Source organism: Sparus aurata, chromosome 10, assembly GCF_900880675.1.
Source record: "Sparus aurata chromosome 10, fSpaAur1.1, whole genome shotgun sequence".
NCBI lineage: Eukaryota > Metazoa > Chordata > Actinopteri > Spariformes > Sparidae > Sparus > Sparus aurata.
Window position 1 is genome coordinate 194,954 of NC_044196.1, and position 21,219 is coordinate 216,172.

The window sequence follows — 21,219 nt, forward strand, 5'->3', positions numbered from 1 at the left end:
GAAGAGTGGACTGTGGAGAAGAGGGGCAGGCTTTTCTTCGCTTTACAGCCCTTTGTTAAAAGTAAGACATAGAAAACGAAAGCTGGGCGGAGAGACAATGTAATTCTAACCAGGATGAGATTTGGTCACTGTGGTCTGGCAGGGTGTCTAAAAGTAGTAGGGAAGCATCCAGATGGTCTGTGTGAATGTGGAAACTTAGAAACTGTGCATCATATTATGTTTGTCTGCAACAAATATAAAAACGAAAGACAGCAGCTGTTCAAAGAACTTTCAGATGTGGGTCTATCAGTTTTCTCTCATAAGTCCATTTTTGGAGCAGAACAGAATATCAATCTCATTGGAAAAGCAGTTGTAAAGTTCCTTCAGTCTACTGGTCTGTGTGTGAGAATTTAAGATAACTGTTAAGTCTTGACTGTGGAGGGCAGCATTACGCTCCTTTGTGTACAGCCTGTCGGAATTCTATTAGAAGAAGAAGAAGAAGAAGAAGAAGAAGAAGAAAGACGAGCAGAGAGAGACCAGCAGCAGAGAGAGACCAGCAGAGAGACCTGCAGCAGAGAGACCAGCAGAAGAGAGACCTGCAGCAGAGAGACCTGCAGCAGAGAGACCTGCAGCAGAGAGACCTGCAGCAGAGAGAGACCTGCAGCGGAGAGACCTGCAGCAGAGAGACCTGCAGCAGAGAGACCTGCAGCAGAGAGACCAGCAGCAGAGAGACCAGCAGCAGAGAGACCAGCAGCAGAGAGACCTGCAGCAGAGAGACCAGCAGCAGAGAGAGACCAGCAGCAGAGAGACCAGCAGCAGAGAGACCAGCAGCAGAGAGAGACCTGCAGCAGAGAGACCAGCAGCAGAGAGACCAGCAGCAGAGAGAGACCTGCAGCAGAGAGAGACCTGCAGCAGAGAGACCAGCAGAGAGAGACCAGCAGCAGAGAGACCTGCAGCAGAGAGAGACCTGCAGCAGAGAGAGACCTGCAGCAGAGAGAGACCTGCAGCGGAGAGACCTGCAGCAGAGAGACCTGCAGCAGAGAGACCTGCAGCAGAGAGACCAGCAGCAGAGAGAGACCTGCAGCAGAGAGAGACCTGCAGCAGAGAGAGACCTGCAGCAGAGAGAGACCTGCAGCGGAGAGACCTGCAGCAGAGAGACCTGCAGCAGAGAGACCAGCAGCAGAGAGACCAGCAGCAGAGAGACCAGCAGCAGATAGACCTGCAGCAGAGAGAGACCAGCAGCAGAGAGAGACCAGCAGCAGAGAGACCTGCAGAGAGACCTGCAGCAGAGAGACCAGCAGCAGAGAGACCTGCAGCAGAGAGACCAGCAGCAGAGAGACCTGCAGCAGAGAGAGACCTGCAGCAGAGAGACCTGCAGCAGAGAGAGACCTGCAGCAGAGAGAGACCTGCAGCAGAGAGACCTGCAGCAGAGAGAGACCTGCAGCAGAGAGACCTGCAGCAGAGAGACCAGCAGCAGAGAGACCTGCAGCAGAGAGAGACCTGCAGCAGAGAGACCTGCAGCAGAGAGAGACCTGCAGCAGAGAGACCTGCAGCAGAGAGACCTGCAGCAGAGAGACCTGCAGCAGAGAGACCTGCAGCAGAGAGAGACCTGCAGCAGAGAGACCTGCAGCAGAGAGACCTGCAGCAGAGAGACCTGCAGCAGAGAGACCAGCAGCAGAGAGAGACCAGCAGCAGAGAGACCAGCAGCAGAGAGACCAGCAGCAGAGAGAGACCTGCAGCAGAGAGAGACCTGCAGCAGAGAGACCTGCAGCAGAGAGAGACCTGCAGCAGAGAGACCTGCAGCAGAGAGACCTGCAGCAGAGAGACCTGCAGCAGAGAGAGACCTGCAGCAGAGAGACCTGCAGCAGAGAGACCAGCAGCAGAGAGACCTGCAGCAGAGAGACCAGCAGCAGAGAGAGACCAGCAGCAGAGAGACCAGCAGCAGAGAGACCAGCAGCAGAGAGAGACCTGCAGCAGAGAGAGACCTGCAGCAGAGAGAGACCAGCAGCAGAGAGAGACCTGCAGCAGAGAGACCAGCAGCAGAGAGACCAGCAGCAGAGAGACCTGCAGCAGAGAGAGACCTGCAGCAGAGAGACCTGCAGCAGAGAGACCTGCAGCAGAGAGACCTGCAGCAGAGAGACCAGCAGCAGAGAGACCAGCAGCAGAGAGACCAGCAGCAGAGAGAGACCTGCAGCAGAGAGACCTGCAGCAGAGAGACCAGCAGCAGAGAGACCTGCAGCAGAGAGATCTGCAGCAGAGAGACCTGCAGCAGAGAGACCTGCAGCAGAGAGAGACCAGCAGCAGAGAGACCTGCAGCAGAGAGACCAGCAGCAGAGAGACCAGCAGCAGAGAGACCTGCAGCAGAGAGACCTGCAGCAGAGAGAGACCAGCAGCAGAGAGACCAGCAGCAGAGAGACCAGCAGCAGAGAGAGACCAGCAGCAGAGAGACCAGCAGCAGAGAGACCTGCAGCAGAGAGAGACCAGCAGCAGAGAGAGACCAGCAGCAGAGAGAGACCTGCAGCAGAGAGACCAGCAGCAGAGAGACCAGCAGCAGAGAGACCTGCAGCAGAGAGAGACCTGCAGCAGAGAGACCTGCAGCAGAGAGAGACCAGCACCAGAGAGACCAGCAGCAGAGAGACCAGCAGCAGAGAGAGACCAGCAGCAGAGAGACCAGCAGCAGAGAGACCAGCAGCAGAGAGACCTGCAGCAGAGAGACCTGCAGCAGAGAGACCAGCAGCAGAGAGAGACCTGCAGCAGAGAGACCTGCAGCAGAGAGACCTGCAGCAGAGAGACCTGCAGCAGAGAGACCAGCAGCAGAGAGAGACCAGCAGCAGAGAGACCAGCAGCAGAGAGAGACCTGCAGCAGAGAGAGACCTGCAGCAGAGAGACCTGCAGCAGAGAGAGACCTGCAGCAGAGAGACCTGCAGCAGAGAGACCTGCAGCAGAGAGAGACCTGCAGCAGAGAGACCTGCAGCAGAGAGACCAGCAGCAGAGAGACCAGCAGCAGAGAGACCAGCAGCAGAGAGAGACCTGCAGCAGAGAGAGACCTGCAGCAGAGAGAGACCAGCAGCAGAGAGAGACCTGCAGCAGAGAGACCAGCAGCAGAGAGACCAGCAGCAGAGAGACCTGCAGCAGAGAGACCTGCAGCAGAGAGACCTGCAGCAGAGAGACCAGCAGCAGAGAGACCAGCAGCAGAGAGAGACCTGCAGCAGAGAGACCTGCAGCAGAGAGACCTGCAGCAGAGAGATCTGCAGCAGAGAGACCTGCAGCAGAGAGACCTGCAGCAGAGAGAGACCTGCAGCAGAGAGACCTGCAGCAGAGAGACCAGCAGCAGAGAGACCTGCAGCAGAGAGACCTGCAGCAGAGAGACCTGCAGCAGAGAGACCAGCAGCAGAGAGAGACCAGCAGCAGAGAGACCAGCAGCAGAGAGACCAGCAGCAGAGAGAGACCAGCAGCAGAGAGACCAGCAGCAGAGAGACCTGCAGCAGAGAGAGACCAGCAGCAGAGAGAGACCAGCAGCAGAGAGAGACCTGCAGCAGAGAGACCAGCAGCAGAGAGACCTGCAGCAGAGAGAGACCTGCAGCAGAGAGACCTGCAGCAGAGAGAGACCAGCAGCAGAGAGACCAGCAGCAGAGAGACCAGCAGCAGAGAGAGACCAGCAGCAGAGAGACCTGCAGCAGAGAGACCTGCAGCAGAGAGACCAGCAGCAGAGAGAGACCTGCAGCAGAGAGACCTGCAGCAGAGAGACCTGCAGCAGAGAGACCTGCAGCAGAGAGACCAGCTCCTCTTCAGTCATGTCCAGGTTCACATCCTCTCCACTGATGCTCCTCCTCACCTGTTCATGGATCATCGCTGTTAGTGGAGGTAAGAGGAGCGCGTCTGTGTCTTTGGCTGTGTCCCAATTCAGGGGCAGCATCCTTCGGAGTGCGCATTTGAAGTGCAATGATGTCACTACGCCGCGTGAAGCAAATTCAAAGGATCCTCCAAATGTTCCTGGAGGACACACCGCTACTATTCTTTGCAGCTACAAATTGCCCAAGATTCATTGCGCACCCAACAAGAAGAAATAAATAAATAATGGCGACCTCAAGTGGTGTGAAGCTAAAAACAGAGTTCAACTCTCCTCCATCAGCTTCCGGGTCGGGGAAGTCCCGACGCGACGATTACCGAGTGCGGTTAGAAATGCTCAATTCCGTTCTTTTCCCTGTCCGCTCTCGATAATAACTGTTATAAACTGGCAGGTAAGACACATATGAACTTTGATTGCTTTTCCATGGAGTCATAATCATACATTTTCATTCATGAGCCGCGGAACTCTACTGCACTCGGTAATCGACTCGTCGGGACTTCCCCTCAACAGGAAGCTGTTGGAGAGCCGTGCTCCTTTCACAATAGAAATCCAGCTAAGCTAGCGGAGGTTAGATGCCCCGGACTATGTGCTGAGACCCTATTTGTACTGTTGCTGAAGTTTGGTGCTGTTCTGAACATTATTTGTGGCTTTTTGATGGCGGTTTCTTGTTGGATCCATTTACTGCAGTGTATTGTTGTCGTGCGGTCATTTCTTAGGTTGATAAAACTCCGTAAATTAGCGGTCTGTTAACCTGATCTGAGTCTAACACAGTTTCACAGTGTGTTTTGGATTAAATTTACACCGGAATATCCATTTAAAACCTCAAAATATCAGTTAAAATACGTTGGTAATGCTCAACTTGATGCCTTTGGAAGTAAAGCCTTAAAGGTTTTACTTTAAAATGTTACATGTTCAGAGGTTGACTTATATCTTATTGTGACTGTGGAGATGTTATATACTCATTTTTCTAAATATAAATGGACCAAGATAAACAGATTTGGATAAGGCTGTGATCCCTGCTTTATTTCCAGACTGTAAAACTGCCGTGGAGAGGTGAAGCAGGGGAATCAGAACCAGAATCAGAAATCCGTTTATTTGCCTGGAAACTGGGAAATGTGTGCATCACAGCAGCCAAAGCACAGTTCAATATAACAATAGACAATAATATAATAAAAATGTAAGAAGATGAGCCAGAGCAACATAATGTATACAGATATAAACAGTGTGGCAGTGTGTTGTTATTAATAAATGATAAATATAAGTATGAAATCTGCCCAGTTAATGTAAACTAATGGTGTCTGTCTCAACATCCACACTAACATCATGACATGAATGTGACAGTGAGGCTGTTTCACAGACTGACTGTGGTCCAATCAGATCAGTCAGTGATGATCATTAAAGAGTCACTCTGACTTTATTGAAATGTGATGTGTATAATTCATCAGGTTTGAATTTAAAGATTTAAGATTGAAAGTGTTTCTCCATCAATGATGGACTGTCTGTGTTTTATCTGACGGAGTCAAACTGCTGCAGCAGAGTAAAGAAGTCATCAGTCATCAGTTATATTACAGGGAGTTCTACCTGCTCACAGTGTTTACCACATGACCAACAGGGCTGTTAAAGGGCCAGCACGTATATTATTACTGTCACTAACTTGTACCACTGTCTGGTGTCTGTCTGGATATGAAAGCTGCTCTCTGATTGGCTGAGTGGATGTTGCTGTTCATCACATGAGAAAGTTGAAGCAGCTTCATGTTGTGTCAACAGATGTTCTGAGTGATGAGTGGATGTCTCCAGGTGATATCAGGGTTCCTGTCTGTTCTCTGCTGTCCTTTACTCATCTAACAGCTGATCCTCTCTACATCTATGTTATTGGTTTATAGAGCCTGAGGTGATGCGAGTGGAACCTGGACAGAATGCAACTCTGCCGTGTGACGATGGTGACGTCACCATCATGGTTGCAGAGCCGACCAGATCACCACCACCAGTGCAGCTGGTGGACGGAGAGATGAGGACTGGAGACGCGTCTCTGATCCTGAGGAAGTGCAGAAATTATGTCAGTACTTGTGAGCGTCGAGTTCTAACAGTTTGTTTAGGATGTAAGGTGAGAGCCGTCATTAATACTGAGCCAATCAGCATCGTCGAGCTGCAGATGAAAGGTGAGTGTGTGGAGATCAGTATGTGTCTGTGTGTAGATCAGTGTGTGTCTGTGTGTAGATCAATGTGTGTCTGTGTGTATATCAGTGTGTGTCTGTGTGTAGATCAGTGTGTTCACTGTCACGTCCAGAGGACCAGAACAGAACCTTCACTCCTCTGTGTTGTTCTGGTTGGTTCTGGTTTGTCTGACTTTGACTGGATGAGGAGAGACAGGGTTGGCTTGTTGGAGAGCAAAGATACAAACATACAAACATGAACTGGAGCAGGGATTCCCAAAGTGTGGTGCGCCCACCACCAGGGGGTGCACGAGATGAAAAATGTAATGGTGGTCTGGTGTAAAAATATCACAGTGTTGTTTTTTAAGTGTGGTTTTTCCATAGGCTACAATAAAAAACATGAACAATAAACATTTCCTTTGTAATCCCTTTTATTTTAAATCAAAAAAATATAATTTATTAGTTTTTGATAGAAACGTAAGAGAAGACAGCCCAGGCTTGGATATATGCGCGCCAACTCGTTTCATTCATTCTTTCAAATATGCTTGACTGGCTGAAATCAGGGAAACTGTCAAGTGGGACGTCTCATGACAAAGTTGTTGGTCATGAAGGAGGAGAGGGACCAAGAGGGAGTGAGACTTATCTCCGTCCTCACCTGCACACGAAACATGGCAATATAAGTCAAAAGCCCCTTACATTTTTTAAAACAAAGTTGGAGGAGTTGCAGAAAAGCAGAAAAACAAATGCAGTTTCATTCATGCGTTGGGTCTACGAAAGACGCATTACGGGCTTCATATCTGCTCAGTTACAGAGTAGGGAGAAAGGGACTGCAGCGCACAATTGCTGAAGACGTGTGTTTGCCAGCGGCCAAAGAGATGGTGGAGTGTATGATTGGAGAGAAGGAGGACATGATTCCTGTGTCCAATAACACTGTGTCGCGCCGCATTGATGCCATGTCTGAAGACATCCTGCCTACACTAGTCAGCCCTGTGAAGAAAAGTGAGTTTTACTCTCTGCAAGTAGACGAGTCTACAGATGTTGCAAATCTGGCCAATCTTCTTGTGTATGTCTGTTACCTTTTTGAAGGAACGGTACAAGAAGATTTTTTGTTCTGTCGGCCTCTTGCTACCAGAACAACAGGAGAGGAAATCTTCAATTTAACTGACGTTTTTATGAGGACCAATGGGATCGACTGGGAGCGCTGTGTGGGAATTTGCACAGACGGGGCAAAATCAATGACGGGGAAACACACAGGGCTTATAGCTCATATCAGGAGAGTCTGTCCATCCATCAGCTGGTTACACTGCAGTGTTCACAGAGAGGCCCTCGCAGCCAAAAACATGCCAGCTGATCTACTTGCAGTGCTGAACGACGCAGTCAAACTGGTGAACTTCATCAAAGCTCGACCGCTAAATTCAAGAATATCCACACTGTTATGTAATGAAATGGGCAGCGAACACACATCACTGCTGCTGCACACAGAGGTGCATTGGCTGTCCCGCGGCAAAGTGCTGACAAGGCTCTTTGAACACTTTTTGAGGAGAATCCGTTACATTTGGCCTCCAGTCTGCATGATGAAGATTTTCTGAAGATGCTCGCCTATCTAGCGGACATCTTCTCAGCTCTGAATGAACTCAATCTAAGTCTGCAGGGAGTCAGTGTAACTGTGTTCAACACACAAGACAGGATTGAGGCAATGATAAAGAAGCTACGGTTCTGGGCGAGTTGTGTGAGTGGGAACACACACCTGTGTTTCCCTACGCTTCACAAGTTCTTGGAGGAAAATGACGTGGACCTGGGTGAGCATGTGAAAAGTCTCATAATTGAACACCTCAACCAACTCGCCGAGCAGCTACGGAAACACTTCCCACCGATGGACACATCTCGCGCTTGGATTCACAGTCCATTTGAAGTTTCCCTGCCTGTCCCACAGCTGTCATTTCACGAGCAGGAGCAGCTGATCGAGCTGTCATCTGATGGAGCCACGCAGCTGCAGTTCAAACAAAAGCCACTTTTGGACCGAGTCACTGACATCATACACAGTCCTGGCAAAGCAAGCCTTGAGAGTTTTGATGCCCTGCACCACAACTTATCTCTGCGAGGCTGGTTTCTCTGCTATGGCAGCAGTTAAAACTAAACATGGGCAAAGACTGGATGCTGTCGAGAAGGATTTGAGGCTTAAACTGTCTTCCATTGCGCCAAACTTCAGTTGTGTTCTGTTTCTGAGCCTATGCTCTTTAATGTTGTGGATCGTTTGTAACTTCATTGCAATTTAATTCAATGCAATGTCGGTCTAATTTCCATAACCGTTGTGTTATGATGATGTTGATGTTAGCTCCACGGTCATTTAATATTGCTGCAATTTTTCTTTTACGCCGCTGAAAATATAACATTTATGTCAAAATCGTGCTTTCTGTTACTGAGCCTGTGTCTGTCACTCATCCTCTTAAAAGTGGAAGCTTGTGCGTATCTTTGTTGCATTATCTTGAAACTTTGTTGATGTTGTCATGCGTGTTCTGGTTATTCGGGCATGATTAAACATGAGTCTTTATATGGCGATAAAACAAAGCTTTGTTGCGTTTTTTTTTGCTGCGTTTTTTTGGGGGGTGTGTCAACCCGGTTGGGACGTAGAAGGGGGTGTGCTGCAAAAAAAGTTTGGGAACTGCTGAACTAGAGACTCAAAGGTTTGATCCACCACGAAGTCGACAACAATCTGGCAGTGAGTGAAGAGTTCACCAGTCACACTTCTGGTACGGCATCAGGGTGGACGGCTGTGTAGAGTGGGAGCTCCCAGACAGGTCCACAAAATCCACAGAAATTAAGTTTAATTCAATATTTAATGAACCATTAGAATGGAAGGGGAAAGGTACCTAAGGGCTCGAGGCAAATCAGGCCTGAAACCAGAGAAAAATGAGAGTCAGGCGGCAGATAATAACAACGTCAGTGAACAGGGGTCCGTTTCACAAAGCAGGTTTAGTGAAAACTCTGAGTCTGTTAACCCTGAAATGAGGGAAACTCTGAGTTTTCCGTTTCACAAAGAGAGGTAACTCAAACCAGAGAAAGAGGGGTAACTCTAGCCTGTTTCACAGAGAGAGGTAACTTAAGCTCTCGGTCAGTTACCATGGTAACATACTCTATGAACCTAACCTGGTCGGGACCAGGTTTTTCTTAACAAACCTAGAGTTTCTCTCTGTCTCCGCCCTCTTTCAGCCACACACGGTATTTGATTTCCTCATTCATTCAGTCAGCAGGTGATTTTTCGCGTAGTATAGTTCTGCCGTCTGTTTTTTGAGAAAATCATTTCAAAAATCAGTCAGTAGGCCTACATTAGAAATTATATTAGGTGGCGACTGTTTTCACTACTATGGCATGTCCTTTTGATAATGATCCCGTGGATGAAGGTGCAGCATTACTGCGCAGAGAATTAAATATTCGTCGGGAGATGATTGTGAGACGGCGCATAGATGTTCTTGCATTTCCAGAGAATTATCTTTTTGAGCGGTACCGTTTCACGTCACAGTCCATCATTTACATACACAACCTAATCCGTCCTTACATTTCTAACATTGCCAACCGAAGTCATGCTCTCACATCCCAGCAGATATTGTGTGTTGCGCTGTGTTTTTTTGCAAATGGGAGTTTTTTATACAACGTCGGAGATGCAGAGCACTTGAGCAAGGCAACTGTATGCAGAGCGGTCAGAGAAGTGTGCCTTGCCCTGAAAAGGCTACTACCCATCTTTATCATTTTCAGCTCCTCTGCCTCCGTTAGAGGTGGCGGTGCTAGGCCATCACCCGTTTTACGGGCATCTGCTTTCTTTCTGTTGGCTGAGTAGAAGTCTGTGTTAGTTTAAATAGGCTTAATTATTTAACAGAACATGATATAGATGAGAAGACATTTATGTTTGTGAAAACAGCATTATGTTGGGGATAAAACAACTGTACAGTCAAACAGCCACTTAATATTTACTTTACAAGGTAAAACATGATCAAAATGAGGAACCCTCATGAGATTATGCCGAGGTCTAATGTTTTTATGTTTCATCTTAAGCTGCAGCCAAGTGCACTTCTCAGCCGGGGTTGCACCTAAATGAAATAAATTAATAGGCTACCACTCAAGCAGTTTCCCCCTGTAATATTATTGTGATTGCAAAGGACTACATTTAAACTTACGCATTGACCCGAGCACGAATGTTCTCCCACGCCGTCTCCCTCTCTTTTGCTGCTGCAGCGGTGTTACACTTCCTTCTAAAAACGTGCTCAAACTCACCGTATGAGCGCATTAATATTTCCAATTTCAGTGGGGTGAAAAACGTAGCCCTCCTCTTCCCCGTTGCCATGGTGACTCGTCGAATCGGGGCTCCATTGATGCTGTCTTTTTATACTTGTGGTGCACACGCTTAACTCCAGGTGAAACTACTCCGAGTTGATCAAACTAACTCAAATCAGCTGTTCTGGAACCGAAAACTCAGAGTTTCCTATTTCAGAGTAGATCAACTCAGAGTTCAGGGTTAGACTCAGAGTTTGTTGAACCTGCTTTGTGAAACGGACCCCAGGTCATGTGTAGCCTGCAAGCTAGCATCAGCACTAGGCCTGTCACGATAATCAATAAATCAATTAATCGTATAATAAATAAAATGTTTGTTTTCCTCGTGTCTCTCACGTGAACCCTCTTGTCAGTCACTGTTTGTCTCTGTGTGTAGTAGGGCTGCAACCAACAATTATTTTCGTTGTCGACTAATCTATCAATTATTTTTTCGATTAGTCAGTTAGTCACGATTATTTTGGCAGCATCTGTTTCAACTTTGGTTTTACCTTCATATTCTCAGAGCAAATTAAAAACCCATGAAACATGCATTTGAAAACATAATATTTTGAAACACAACTGGATTTTTGGAAAACGCGCATGTCTGTCCTCCCTCCATTGTTTGTGTTTGTGTCGCTGCGTGGTGTACACCTGAGTGGTCCTCATGCTGAAAACATGACTCCCCGAGACGCAAGAAGAAAGCAAAAATATATATTTTACTGAAAATGACAAAAAATAATAAGTAACTTTAATCTGATTACTGCTTTGGAGTGTAGTGTAGTGTGGGGAGGCAGGGCCCCACCCCTGACGTACCAAAGAGTGCAGCAGGAGAGCCCCGTGAGGAGCAGCAAGCCAGAGGAAACACTAGTTGGGATTGGACAAAATAAAAACAAAGATGGAACTGGATTCAAAGCCAAATGCGACAACTGCAGTGTGGGGTATGTCGAGCTGGTATGTCGCATTTGTTGTAAAACAGTAGCAACTAAAAGCGGCAACACAACAAACATGCATCTGCACTTAAAACTTAATCATCCAATGCAGTTTTCCCAGCTGGACTAAAGCTCCAGTCTCCGTCTTCCTGACAGTCCACAGTCACTGGGGCGTTTAGTCGACAAACAAAATACAAACAGGACAGTGCAAAATGGTGCGCACTCACAGACAGTGTAGTTCGCTACATCGCTAAAGAGATGCAGCCCTTTAATACCGTCTGGGAGAAAATACGTGTCACAAACGGCAATTCCACAACTATAGAGCATGATAGACGACATGCTAAAGGGTTAGGGTTGCTAACAGAGACTGAGAGACCTTTTTATTTATTGTTTCTGGTTGTTTTGTTTATTTATTTGGGATATATAAAATATCTTCTTCACATTCCAATGTTAAATATTCTTTAGAAATAAAAGTTTATTGATCTTTCAAAGGGTGTACTTGCATTATTATGCCACTATCGTCATATTAGTTGAAAAATGAAAAATTATAGTTCATTGCAATAATTTCAATTTATTGTCCAGCAAAATGTGTTATTGTGACAGGCCTAATCAGCACCATACACACTGAGATTAAAGCAGTCAGATAATAAGACAGAGCTCAATAACTTCTCTAGAGAAATGAAAAAAGAACTAGCTGATTTTAGAGAGAATGTCAACTGTAAGCTGAATGAAATCACCACTGACCTGAGAGATACTTTGGGTCGAGTGGAGGAAGCAGAACAACGGGTGGCGGACATGGAAGATTGGAGCGCCGCTGCTAAAGATGTGATATGCGACGCGCAGAGCATCCAAGACAACATACAAGCAACTGACAGACCTTTAATCACGCTCAAGAAAAAAACCTACATACGTACAGGATTTAAGAGGGGACCGAAGGGGACAACATGTAAGAGTTTGAGTTTGAAAACTTAAAAGATAAAGATGGAGCTGTTCCTCCCCGGTATTGAACTTGGTACACAGCGCTGCCACTGGGTGCTCGGCACCAAGCCGCCACAAGGCCCAAACTCCCGGTCAGTAGAGGTCTGTGTCTGTTGTTTAATACCTGTAAGTGTTTAATGATGTGAATTACAACAATCATACTGTCAGATGGGGAAATGTTAATAAGCCCAAACAGATCAAATTAAGACACCTTCTGTCTGGAAGTTTAAAATCACCCGACATGTGCGTTGAATTATATTCTCGTACAGAGATATAACAGTTAGCACTGGTGAGGCCCTTCGTATTTCGAAGGCTTTTCTTTCCAATGGAGAATTCAATAGGAAATCTCAGTTTTGGAAGTCTTTTCTGTTTGTAACTTGTTCATGATGTTCATTTTCTGTGTCACCATACACACTTACTTTAAACTGATAAAGTCACCTGGGTTTTATAGTGTGGAGAGGTGTTTTCTGGATGATAAATGCTTCAACAAGAATATAAAATAATTACACCTAATATTAACGGGTTACAAAGTCCAATAAAAAGGGGAAAACTCACAGCCAAGATGAAAAGAGAAAACCAACATATCATTGAACTCATCTGGTATAAACTGAACATGAGAAACTGAAGAAAGTGGGATTTAAAAACACGTTCTACTCCTCTTACTCTAAAGGACATCAAGAGGAGTTGCAATATTAATATCCAACAAGGTGGCTTTCCAGCTTTCTTCACAAATTATTGATGAAGCGGGGCGTTACAGCTTTCCTCGACTCTAGAGAGGTAACATTATTCCACAAACCAGATTCAACAAACCCAATGAAAAGAACAAACCAGAGTCATTGTTGGTAAGAATGATGTATAAAGATATTGGCATGACTGACGTATGGAGGAAACTCCTCGCCTCTGCAAAACAGTTTACCTTCTTTTCCCAGCCTCACGCTGTTTATTCAAAGGTGACTATTTTTTAATGTTTAGCTCAGAGACCGAATCAGACTGTGACATAGGGACTAGAGATGTGTCTGATCATGCAGGAGTGTATTTGAGACTCCATTTGGATGTTCAACCCAACAGCACAGTCTAGACTTGATTCTAACCTCCTGATTGTCGACAGTGTGAAAAATGTATTGACAAGGAAATTAAGGATTACATGAAATTTAATAGCAATGAAAAAGTTTTACCAAGTGTTCTGTGAGATGCTGCAAAGATGGTGCTGAGGGGCAAACTTATGATGTATAACCCTCAAGAAAGAAAACAGAAACAAGTGACGACCTAAAAAACAAACTACAAACATTGGAACAAGAGCATGTTGAGCTAAACAACCTGCAAATACTACGAAGATAAATGGAACAAAGCAGGAATTCAATAAGATGTGACAACCAAGTGGAGCTCAAACTGAAATATATAAAACAGTGTTATTATAAAAATGGTTCTAGAGCTATGAAGATACTGACATGGAAACTCTGTGAACAACAATCTGAAAGGTCAGTTTTTAAAATGAGGGACTCCAATACCAACGAGATGTGTCATAATCCACAAGATAAAAAACGAGCTTTTGAAGAATACTATAAGAAATTATACTCTCAACCTCGGGCAGTGGAACCCACAGTCATTAAAAGTTTCTTGGATTCTGTAGATTTACCATCAGTAGACGGGGAGCAAAATAAATTGTTAACACAAGAAATTACAGAAGCAGAGATTAATAATGCCGTATCATGACTAAAAACAAGTAAAGCACCAGGAGGAGACGGTACCCAGCAGACTGATACAAGACATTTAGGGATTTATTGACACTTTTACTTCTAAATGTTTGAACTATGTCCTGAAGGGAGGTGACGCTACAGCATCCTGGAAACAGGAGACAATATCTGTGATTCCAAAGGAGGGAAAGAGGACAGACTGCAGCTCTTGTTGACATCAGGAGCAAAAACAATTATAAAATCTCAGGCGATCAGCCTCGACACAGAGAAGCCTTTCGACTCAGCGAGGTGGGAGTCTCTGTACTTGGTGTTGCAGTGTTTTTGCTTCAATGATGCAGTTATAGGATGTCTTTAACAATATATCACTCACTAAACGATCGGATCAAAGTAAACGGCAATCTGCCCAAAGTTGTTACACTAAAACAACGATGCCGACAGGGATTCCCCCTAAGCCCCGCCCTCTTTGCATTATTCATCGAGCCACTTGCTCAAGTAATTAGAGAAGATGTTGAAATAACAGGAATTCTAGTTAAAGAGATAAAACATGTGATATGTCTGTACGAGGACTCTAGCCTGAATACACTTATGTCTCTCCTCGAACAATTTGGTTCCTATTCAGGATATAAATTAAACATACAGAAAACACAAATCCTTGCTTATCTGCCACACAAACAAACATGATAAGTACAATCTTAATTGGAAAACTACTGACATGAAATACGTCGGTGTTCTTATACCAAAGGATCCCACTAATATTTATGATGTATATTAATGTCCCATCACCACAGAAATAAAACAGATTTGGATAGATGGCACCTTTAACACTGAATATGCATAATCTGATAGAGATTATACAGATGATAATATTACTGCGATTGTTGGTCCTTTCTTTTTTTATCACTCAAATTTGATTAATTTCTATAATATAACAGCATAGAACAACTGTGTCAGTGGGTTACATGCCTTTATGACACATTCATTGAATGACTTTGATTTAATTCAGTCTCCAGCGGTGTCTCTGTAGTGAGTACTCTGTCCATTTGTCCCATTTCAAATTAAGTTCAGCTTGTTGGAATCTCAATATATGAGTGAGTCAACTGTATCCAACCAGTTCTCCAGGGTGGGAGAGTCCTCTACACCACTTTCTGGTGATTGCCTTCTTAGCCACAGCTAGTAGTACTTTGACCAGGTATCTGTCCTCACTTTGCACATTTCCACTTGTCAGGATACACAAGTATAAAGTCTCACATGACTTTGGTAGTTCATACCCCAGCATTTTTTTCAATTCCAACCATACATCATTCCAATAATTTCTCATTTGAGTCTGATCTGCGTTCTGCTCCCCACACCGTCTCCAGCATGTTTGTTGTGTATATGAAAATTTGCTTTTTGTTTAAGGGGTAATGAAGGACCTGATTATATTTTTCAAGCAGAATTCTTTCCACATCCTGGAGCTGGTGGTGGTTCGCTGTACATCACATATATTAAACTAGTCCACTTCAGTTAGTGCTATTTTACTGTCCTTTATCCATCTGTCTGGAATATACAGTGTAGAGGTTCCTCTGTTCGTCTCTAGACCCTGGTACAATGCTGAAATCACTCTCCCAGTATTATTTCTATATGCATTACACAGTGTTACAGTTGCTTTTTTCAGCTCCTGGGGAAGATCTGGTTTTATTTCTTTCTCAAATAAATCTCTAACTTGAAAATACCTAAATTAATCACAGATCTCCAAGCCACATTCACTCTTCAGACTCTGAAAGCCTTTCATTTTACCCCTATTAATTATTACACATAACGTTGTGATGCCTTTATTTATCCATTGTTCAACACTGCTGTCCATTGCCCCTGCTTTAAATTTAGAGTCATAGGCCACCCAAGTCAGAATATTGATATAGTTCTTCACTGTTCGTCTTTATTTTGTTGTTAACCTCTTCTGCGAAGTTGGTAAACTCCTGTTTGAAGATTGTGTGGAGAGACATTTTCATTTCTCCTTTAAGTTTACGTATTTCTTTGTTAAGGTCCGTCAAATAGTTGTATAACGTTGGCGGTCCCCCAGTGCTACTGCTTCTCCGCAATTTTCCTCAGCTTCACCGTTTGTTTCCAATACAGGTTTTTGCTCTTTCTCCTGGGATTTCATGTCTTTTCGGCATCTCTGACGCGTTCCCCCACTCGTTACTTGTTTCATTTATTGCTGAATTTGATTTTTCGTTAGTTGGGGGGGGTTTGATTACCTTCGACTGGTGGGAGCTACTACCTACACTGCCATTACTCTCGACACCCTTGTTGTTTCTCTTTTAAACTCTACCTGTACAGATACCAGTAAAACAGTTCAATGAGTGGAAACGAATAATCTCCAGGTTCATCTGGGAGGAGAGGAGGCTGAGAGTGCAGCTGAAAACACTTAATTTAAAGCAGCTAGAACTAAACCAACTGACTGTACCCCTTCAATCCATTCTGGGTGATAAAACCAGTAAGATACTGCATTCAGAAAAATTAAGCAGATGAAGAATGTTCCTCTCAATATCTGGTTTAAAGAATGTAAAAATGTATAATTGGAGAGAAATATATAGCTGCTAAGATGGTGGTAGCATATGATGGAGATTTAAACAGTGGACCTGGAAAGGCATCACATCCTACGGCTTAATTTGAAATAACAAGGCCTTTAAAAGTTTCATGACACCCACAAAATATAGGGGATTCCAGAGAGGACTGAAGTGGACAACATGCAAGAGTATAATGAAAACCTGAAAAGGGGGAGCTGTCCCTCCCCGGTATTGAACTTGGTATACAGCGCTGCCACAGGGTGCTCGGCACCAAGCTTATTTTCTGGAATACAGGATTAAGGAGCTGCTGATGCGTTCAGCATGGAAACAGAAAGTTTACTTAAACGGGAACAGAGTGTACTTTGACCAGGATTTTCCAGCGGAGATTCAGAAGAAGAGAAATGTACAGCCCTGTCAGAAAACTGCTTAAGGAAAGGGGTCTCTGCTTCCATCCACCAACTCAAGTAAAACTCAGCGTATTTTTTTGATGGCGGTCCCGCCACCTACAACAGCTCAGCGAAAGCTACGGAGCACCTGAAGAGCAGGGTGACGAACTTAAATACCAAAACCAGCTTTACAGCAGCCAAACATCCATGAAGACTGACACTCTGGAAACTAGAGACCTCAGCCTCCATCTGACAAAACTCCACCTCTCTGACAGCGGCAACTACACCTGCACCGTCAGAGGATTCAGTAGGGGGAGACAGAGACAACTGAGAGTGACGGGTGTACAGCTGCAGGTCAAAGGTCAGCAACTAACCCTAAAACCTCCTGTAGATACAGATCAGAGGTCATAGATCATGTTCTTTATGTTTCTGGTTCCCACAGAACAATTTCCATCCTGGATCATATTTCTCCTGGTTCTCGGACTTCTTGGATTTTTCGGATGTCTCGTACTTGTTTCTAGAGCTCTTTATCTACATTTTAGGCCCCCTGTCATGTCAGGTATGTCACTACTACTACACTACCCATCATGCACACGGGCAGCATCTTTACTCTGGTAGCTCCCTGACTGTTGAGACAGACTGTCAACAGTGAGGTCTGGGATTATATGAGAAGTAGTGATAGACCGATACATCGGCCGGCCGATATTGTCGGCCGATTTTTGCGTTTTTTATGTGTATCCGTATCGGCCGATGCGGGCTGCTGCGTTCGCCAATCCGGCATTATTTACAGACAGGCATCCACAGGCAGCTCTGTGTTGCTGGAGACGCTGCAAGAAATGGCAGAGCAGAAAACCAATCCAGTGTGGCAGCATTTTGTTGTTAATTGTTTAATTTTTATGATGTAAATTGAGGGAGCAAAAGTAGTATCGGCTCCAAATATCTGCTCAAGAAAATCGGCAGTCCGTATCGGTCATCGGCTAATGAGAAGGATGAGACAGTGAGGTCTGGGATTATAAGAGAAGAATGAGACAGTGAGGTCCTGTGAGTCACGCAGCACCAGTTTACTGATGGCGATATGTAATTTAGCGGGTAAAATTTAACTTCGTCACTTTCCAGGATGTTTAACCATCCATCCATCCATTTTCTTCCGCTTATCCGGGGCCGGATCGCGGGGGCAGCTGTCTAAGCAGGGACGCCCAGACTTCCCTCTCCCCGGACACTTCCTCTAGCTCCTCCGGGAGGATCCCAAGGCGTTCCCAGGCCAGCCGAGTGACATAGTTACTCCAGCGTGTCCTGGGTCTTCCTCGGGGTCTCCTCCCGGTGGGGCATGCCAGGAACACCTCCCTAGGAAGGCGTCCTGGGGGCATCTGATATAGATGCCTGAGCCACCTCAGCTGGCTCCTCTCGATGTGGAGGAGCAGCGGCTCTACTCCGAGCTCCTCCAGGGTGACAGAGCTCCTCACCCTATCGCTAAGGGAGCACCCCGCCACCCTGCGGAGGAAATTCATTTCGGCCGCTTGTATCCGGGATCTTATTCTTTCGGTCACAACCCAAAGTTCATGACCATAGGTGAGGGTCGGAACATAGATTGACCGGTAAATCGAGAGCTTCACCTTTCGGCTCAGCTCTCTCTTCACCACGACAGACCGATACAATGACCGCATTATTGGGCTGCTGCACCGATCTGCCTGTCAATCTCACGCTCCATCCTTCCGTCACTCGTGAAGAAGACCCCAAGATACTTGAACTCCTCCACTTGAGGCAAAAACTCTCCCCCAACCCAGAGGGAGCAAGCCATCTTTTTCCGGTCGAGAACCATGGCCTCGGATTTGAAGGTGCTGATTCTCATCCCAGCCGCTTCACACTCGGCTGCAAACCGCCCCAGGACATGCTGGAGGTCCTGGCTCAGCAGAGCCAACAAGACAACATTGTCCGCAAAAAGCAGAGATGGAATCCAGTGGCTCCCGAACCAGACCCCCTCCGGCCCCTGACTGCGCCTAGAAATTCTGTCCATAAAAATAATGAACAGAACCGGTGACAAAGGGCAGCCCTGCCGGAGTCCAACATGCACCGGGAAAAGGTCTGACTTACTGCCGGCAATGCGAACCAAGCTCCTGCTCCGGTCGTACAGGGACCGTACAGCCCTTAGCAGAGGGCCTCCGACCCCGTACTCCCGGAGCACCTCCCACAGAATGCCACGAGGGACACGGTCAAATGCCTTCTCGAAGTCCAAAAAACACATATGGACTGGTTGGGCAAACTCCCTTTAACCCTCGAGGTATAGTGCTGGTCCAGTGTTCCACGGCCAGGAAGAAAACTGCATTGTTCCTCCTGAATCCGAGGTTCGACTATCAGCCGAATTCTCCTCTCCAGTACCCTGGAGTAGACTTTCCCAGGGAGGCTGAGGAGTGTGATCCCCCGATAGTTGGAACACACATAGTTGGACTCCGGTCCCCCTTTTTGAATAGGGGGACCACCACCCCGGTCTGCCAGTCCAGAGGCACGATGCCATGTGATGCTGCAGAGACGTTTCAGCCAAGAAAGCCCCACAACATCCAGAGACTTGAGGTACTCAGGGCGGATCTCATCCACCCCTGGTGCTTTGCCACTGAGGAGCTTCCCAACTACCTCAGTGACTTCGGCTTGGGTGAACATCCAGGATGTTTAGTGGGTCAGTATCTCAATAACTACACATTATAACAGCATCCATAAGACTATAAACTGTCCACGGGTTTAGATTAACAGGACGAACACCTGAGAAACACCGACATCATCATTATGACATGTACCGTCACGTCTCTTCAGGAGCTGCAGCGCCATTTTTTTTGTGTGAATTGCACAGTGGTTCGTCTTTACGCCAGCGGTGCTTCACTCTGTGTAAACGAACAACGGCAGAGAATTGACGAACTGCCGCTGCGGCGTTGATGCAGCGTCTCTGTGTGAGAGAGGCTATTCTCAGCCTCCGCGCGTCCAACCACTTCCTGTTTGGGACGACGCGTAGACGCAAATTATTCATGTCAACAAATTTATTCGATTACGTCGTCCCAGCCCGTCGTCCCAGCCCTATTATCTGTGGTTGGTTGGTTGTCTCTGGTTGACTGCTTGTCTCTGGTTGGCTGCTTGTTTCTGGTTGACTGCTTGTCTCTGGTTGGTTGCTTGTCTCTGGTTGGTTGCTTGTCTCTGATTGGTTGCTTGTTTCTGGTCTGCGGCTTGTCTCTGGTTGGTTGCTTGTCTCTGGTTGGTTGCTTGTCTCTGGTTGGCTGCTTATTTCTGGTTGGCTGCTTGTCTCTGGTTGGCTGCTTGTCTCTGGTTGGCTGGTTGTCTCTGGTTGGTTGCTTGTTTCTGGTTGGCTGTTTGTCTCTGGTTTGTTGCTTGTCTCTGGTTGGTTGCTTGTCTCTGCCTAATTGTCCTCTGTCTCCTCTGCAGGGAGAACTCAGATCAAAGATGAAACAGTGACTCAGGAACAGAAGCAGCTCCACTGATCCGACTTCTCTGAAGGCTGATCAATCTGTTTGATCCGTGTGTTTGTCAATCTTTGATTATTGATCTGATGTGACTTTGGATCAGAGACTAAATGAAGGTGAAGGAGCTGATGGAGGACAGATGAAGACAGGAGGATGCTTTGTCAGCTTCTTCATCACTGACTCCTCCTACTGACTCTCACACACAGTCTACACACTCACTATTGATGACCATTGATCAGTGATGTCAGAGTGATGTCACATGTTGGTTTGGACTGAAACATGTGGTTTAGATCCTTTGAACTCTGACAGTAAAGTGTAAATACCTTCATAATTGGAACAGCAGTCGTCTTTCTTAGATATAATTCCCTGAATTTATTTTTCATCCTGAAACAGAATCAAGACTAAAGAATAAAACAACACGTCTGACTTTAGAGTGTTTCACTGTCTGCTGACAGCCTTCCTGTCCTGGACCATGATGAACCATTGTGACAACCCCCCTCAGTAATTATACAAAAGAGATTGAACATAAACAACAAAGCCAGAATGCAGTTGGAAGAAGATGAATTTATCAATCAAACAACCTAACAAAGGAAAACTACAAGCGATCAACTGATGGACCAGCCAAAATAAACAAAAGAAGGGCAGCCTCCCAGATCAACCAACCTGGGTGGTCGGAGGTGAGGGCTGACTCTGTACCCTAACTTTTTCTGCCCACATCACACCTATGGTCATATACTAACAAATATTAATATGTATAACATGTTGTCTAATCACTGTGTGTATGTTTATTTTTGGTTTCCTGGCAGGCTTTTAAATGATTGTTTAAGATATAGAATTTACGTCCTTATTAAATGTTTGGGTACATTTAAAACTTATTGACTGCTGTTTGTTTGTTTAATGTAATAATAATCTGCGGTTGTGACAACATCTGAACA

General features: G+C 45.8%; 1 protein-coding gene across 1 annotated transcript in view; it reads left to right on the plus strand.

The window, feature by feature from the left end:
- The first annotated feature begins 3,693 nt into the window (after positions 1-3,693).
- Positions 3,694-21,219, plus strand: part of LOC115589970 (butyrophilin-like protein 2) — an 84,811-nt gene continuing 67,285 nt past the window's right edge. The window contains exon 1 of the mRNA XM_030431182.1: positions 3,694-3,843. Within this exon, the coding sequence (XP_030287042.1) occupies positions 3,774-3,843 (70 nt within the window). The 5' untranslated portion in view covers positions 3,694-3,773. The remainder of the gene's footprint in view (positions 3,844-21,219) is intronic.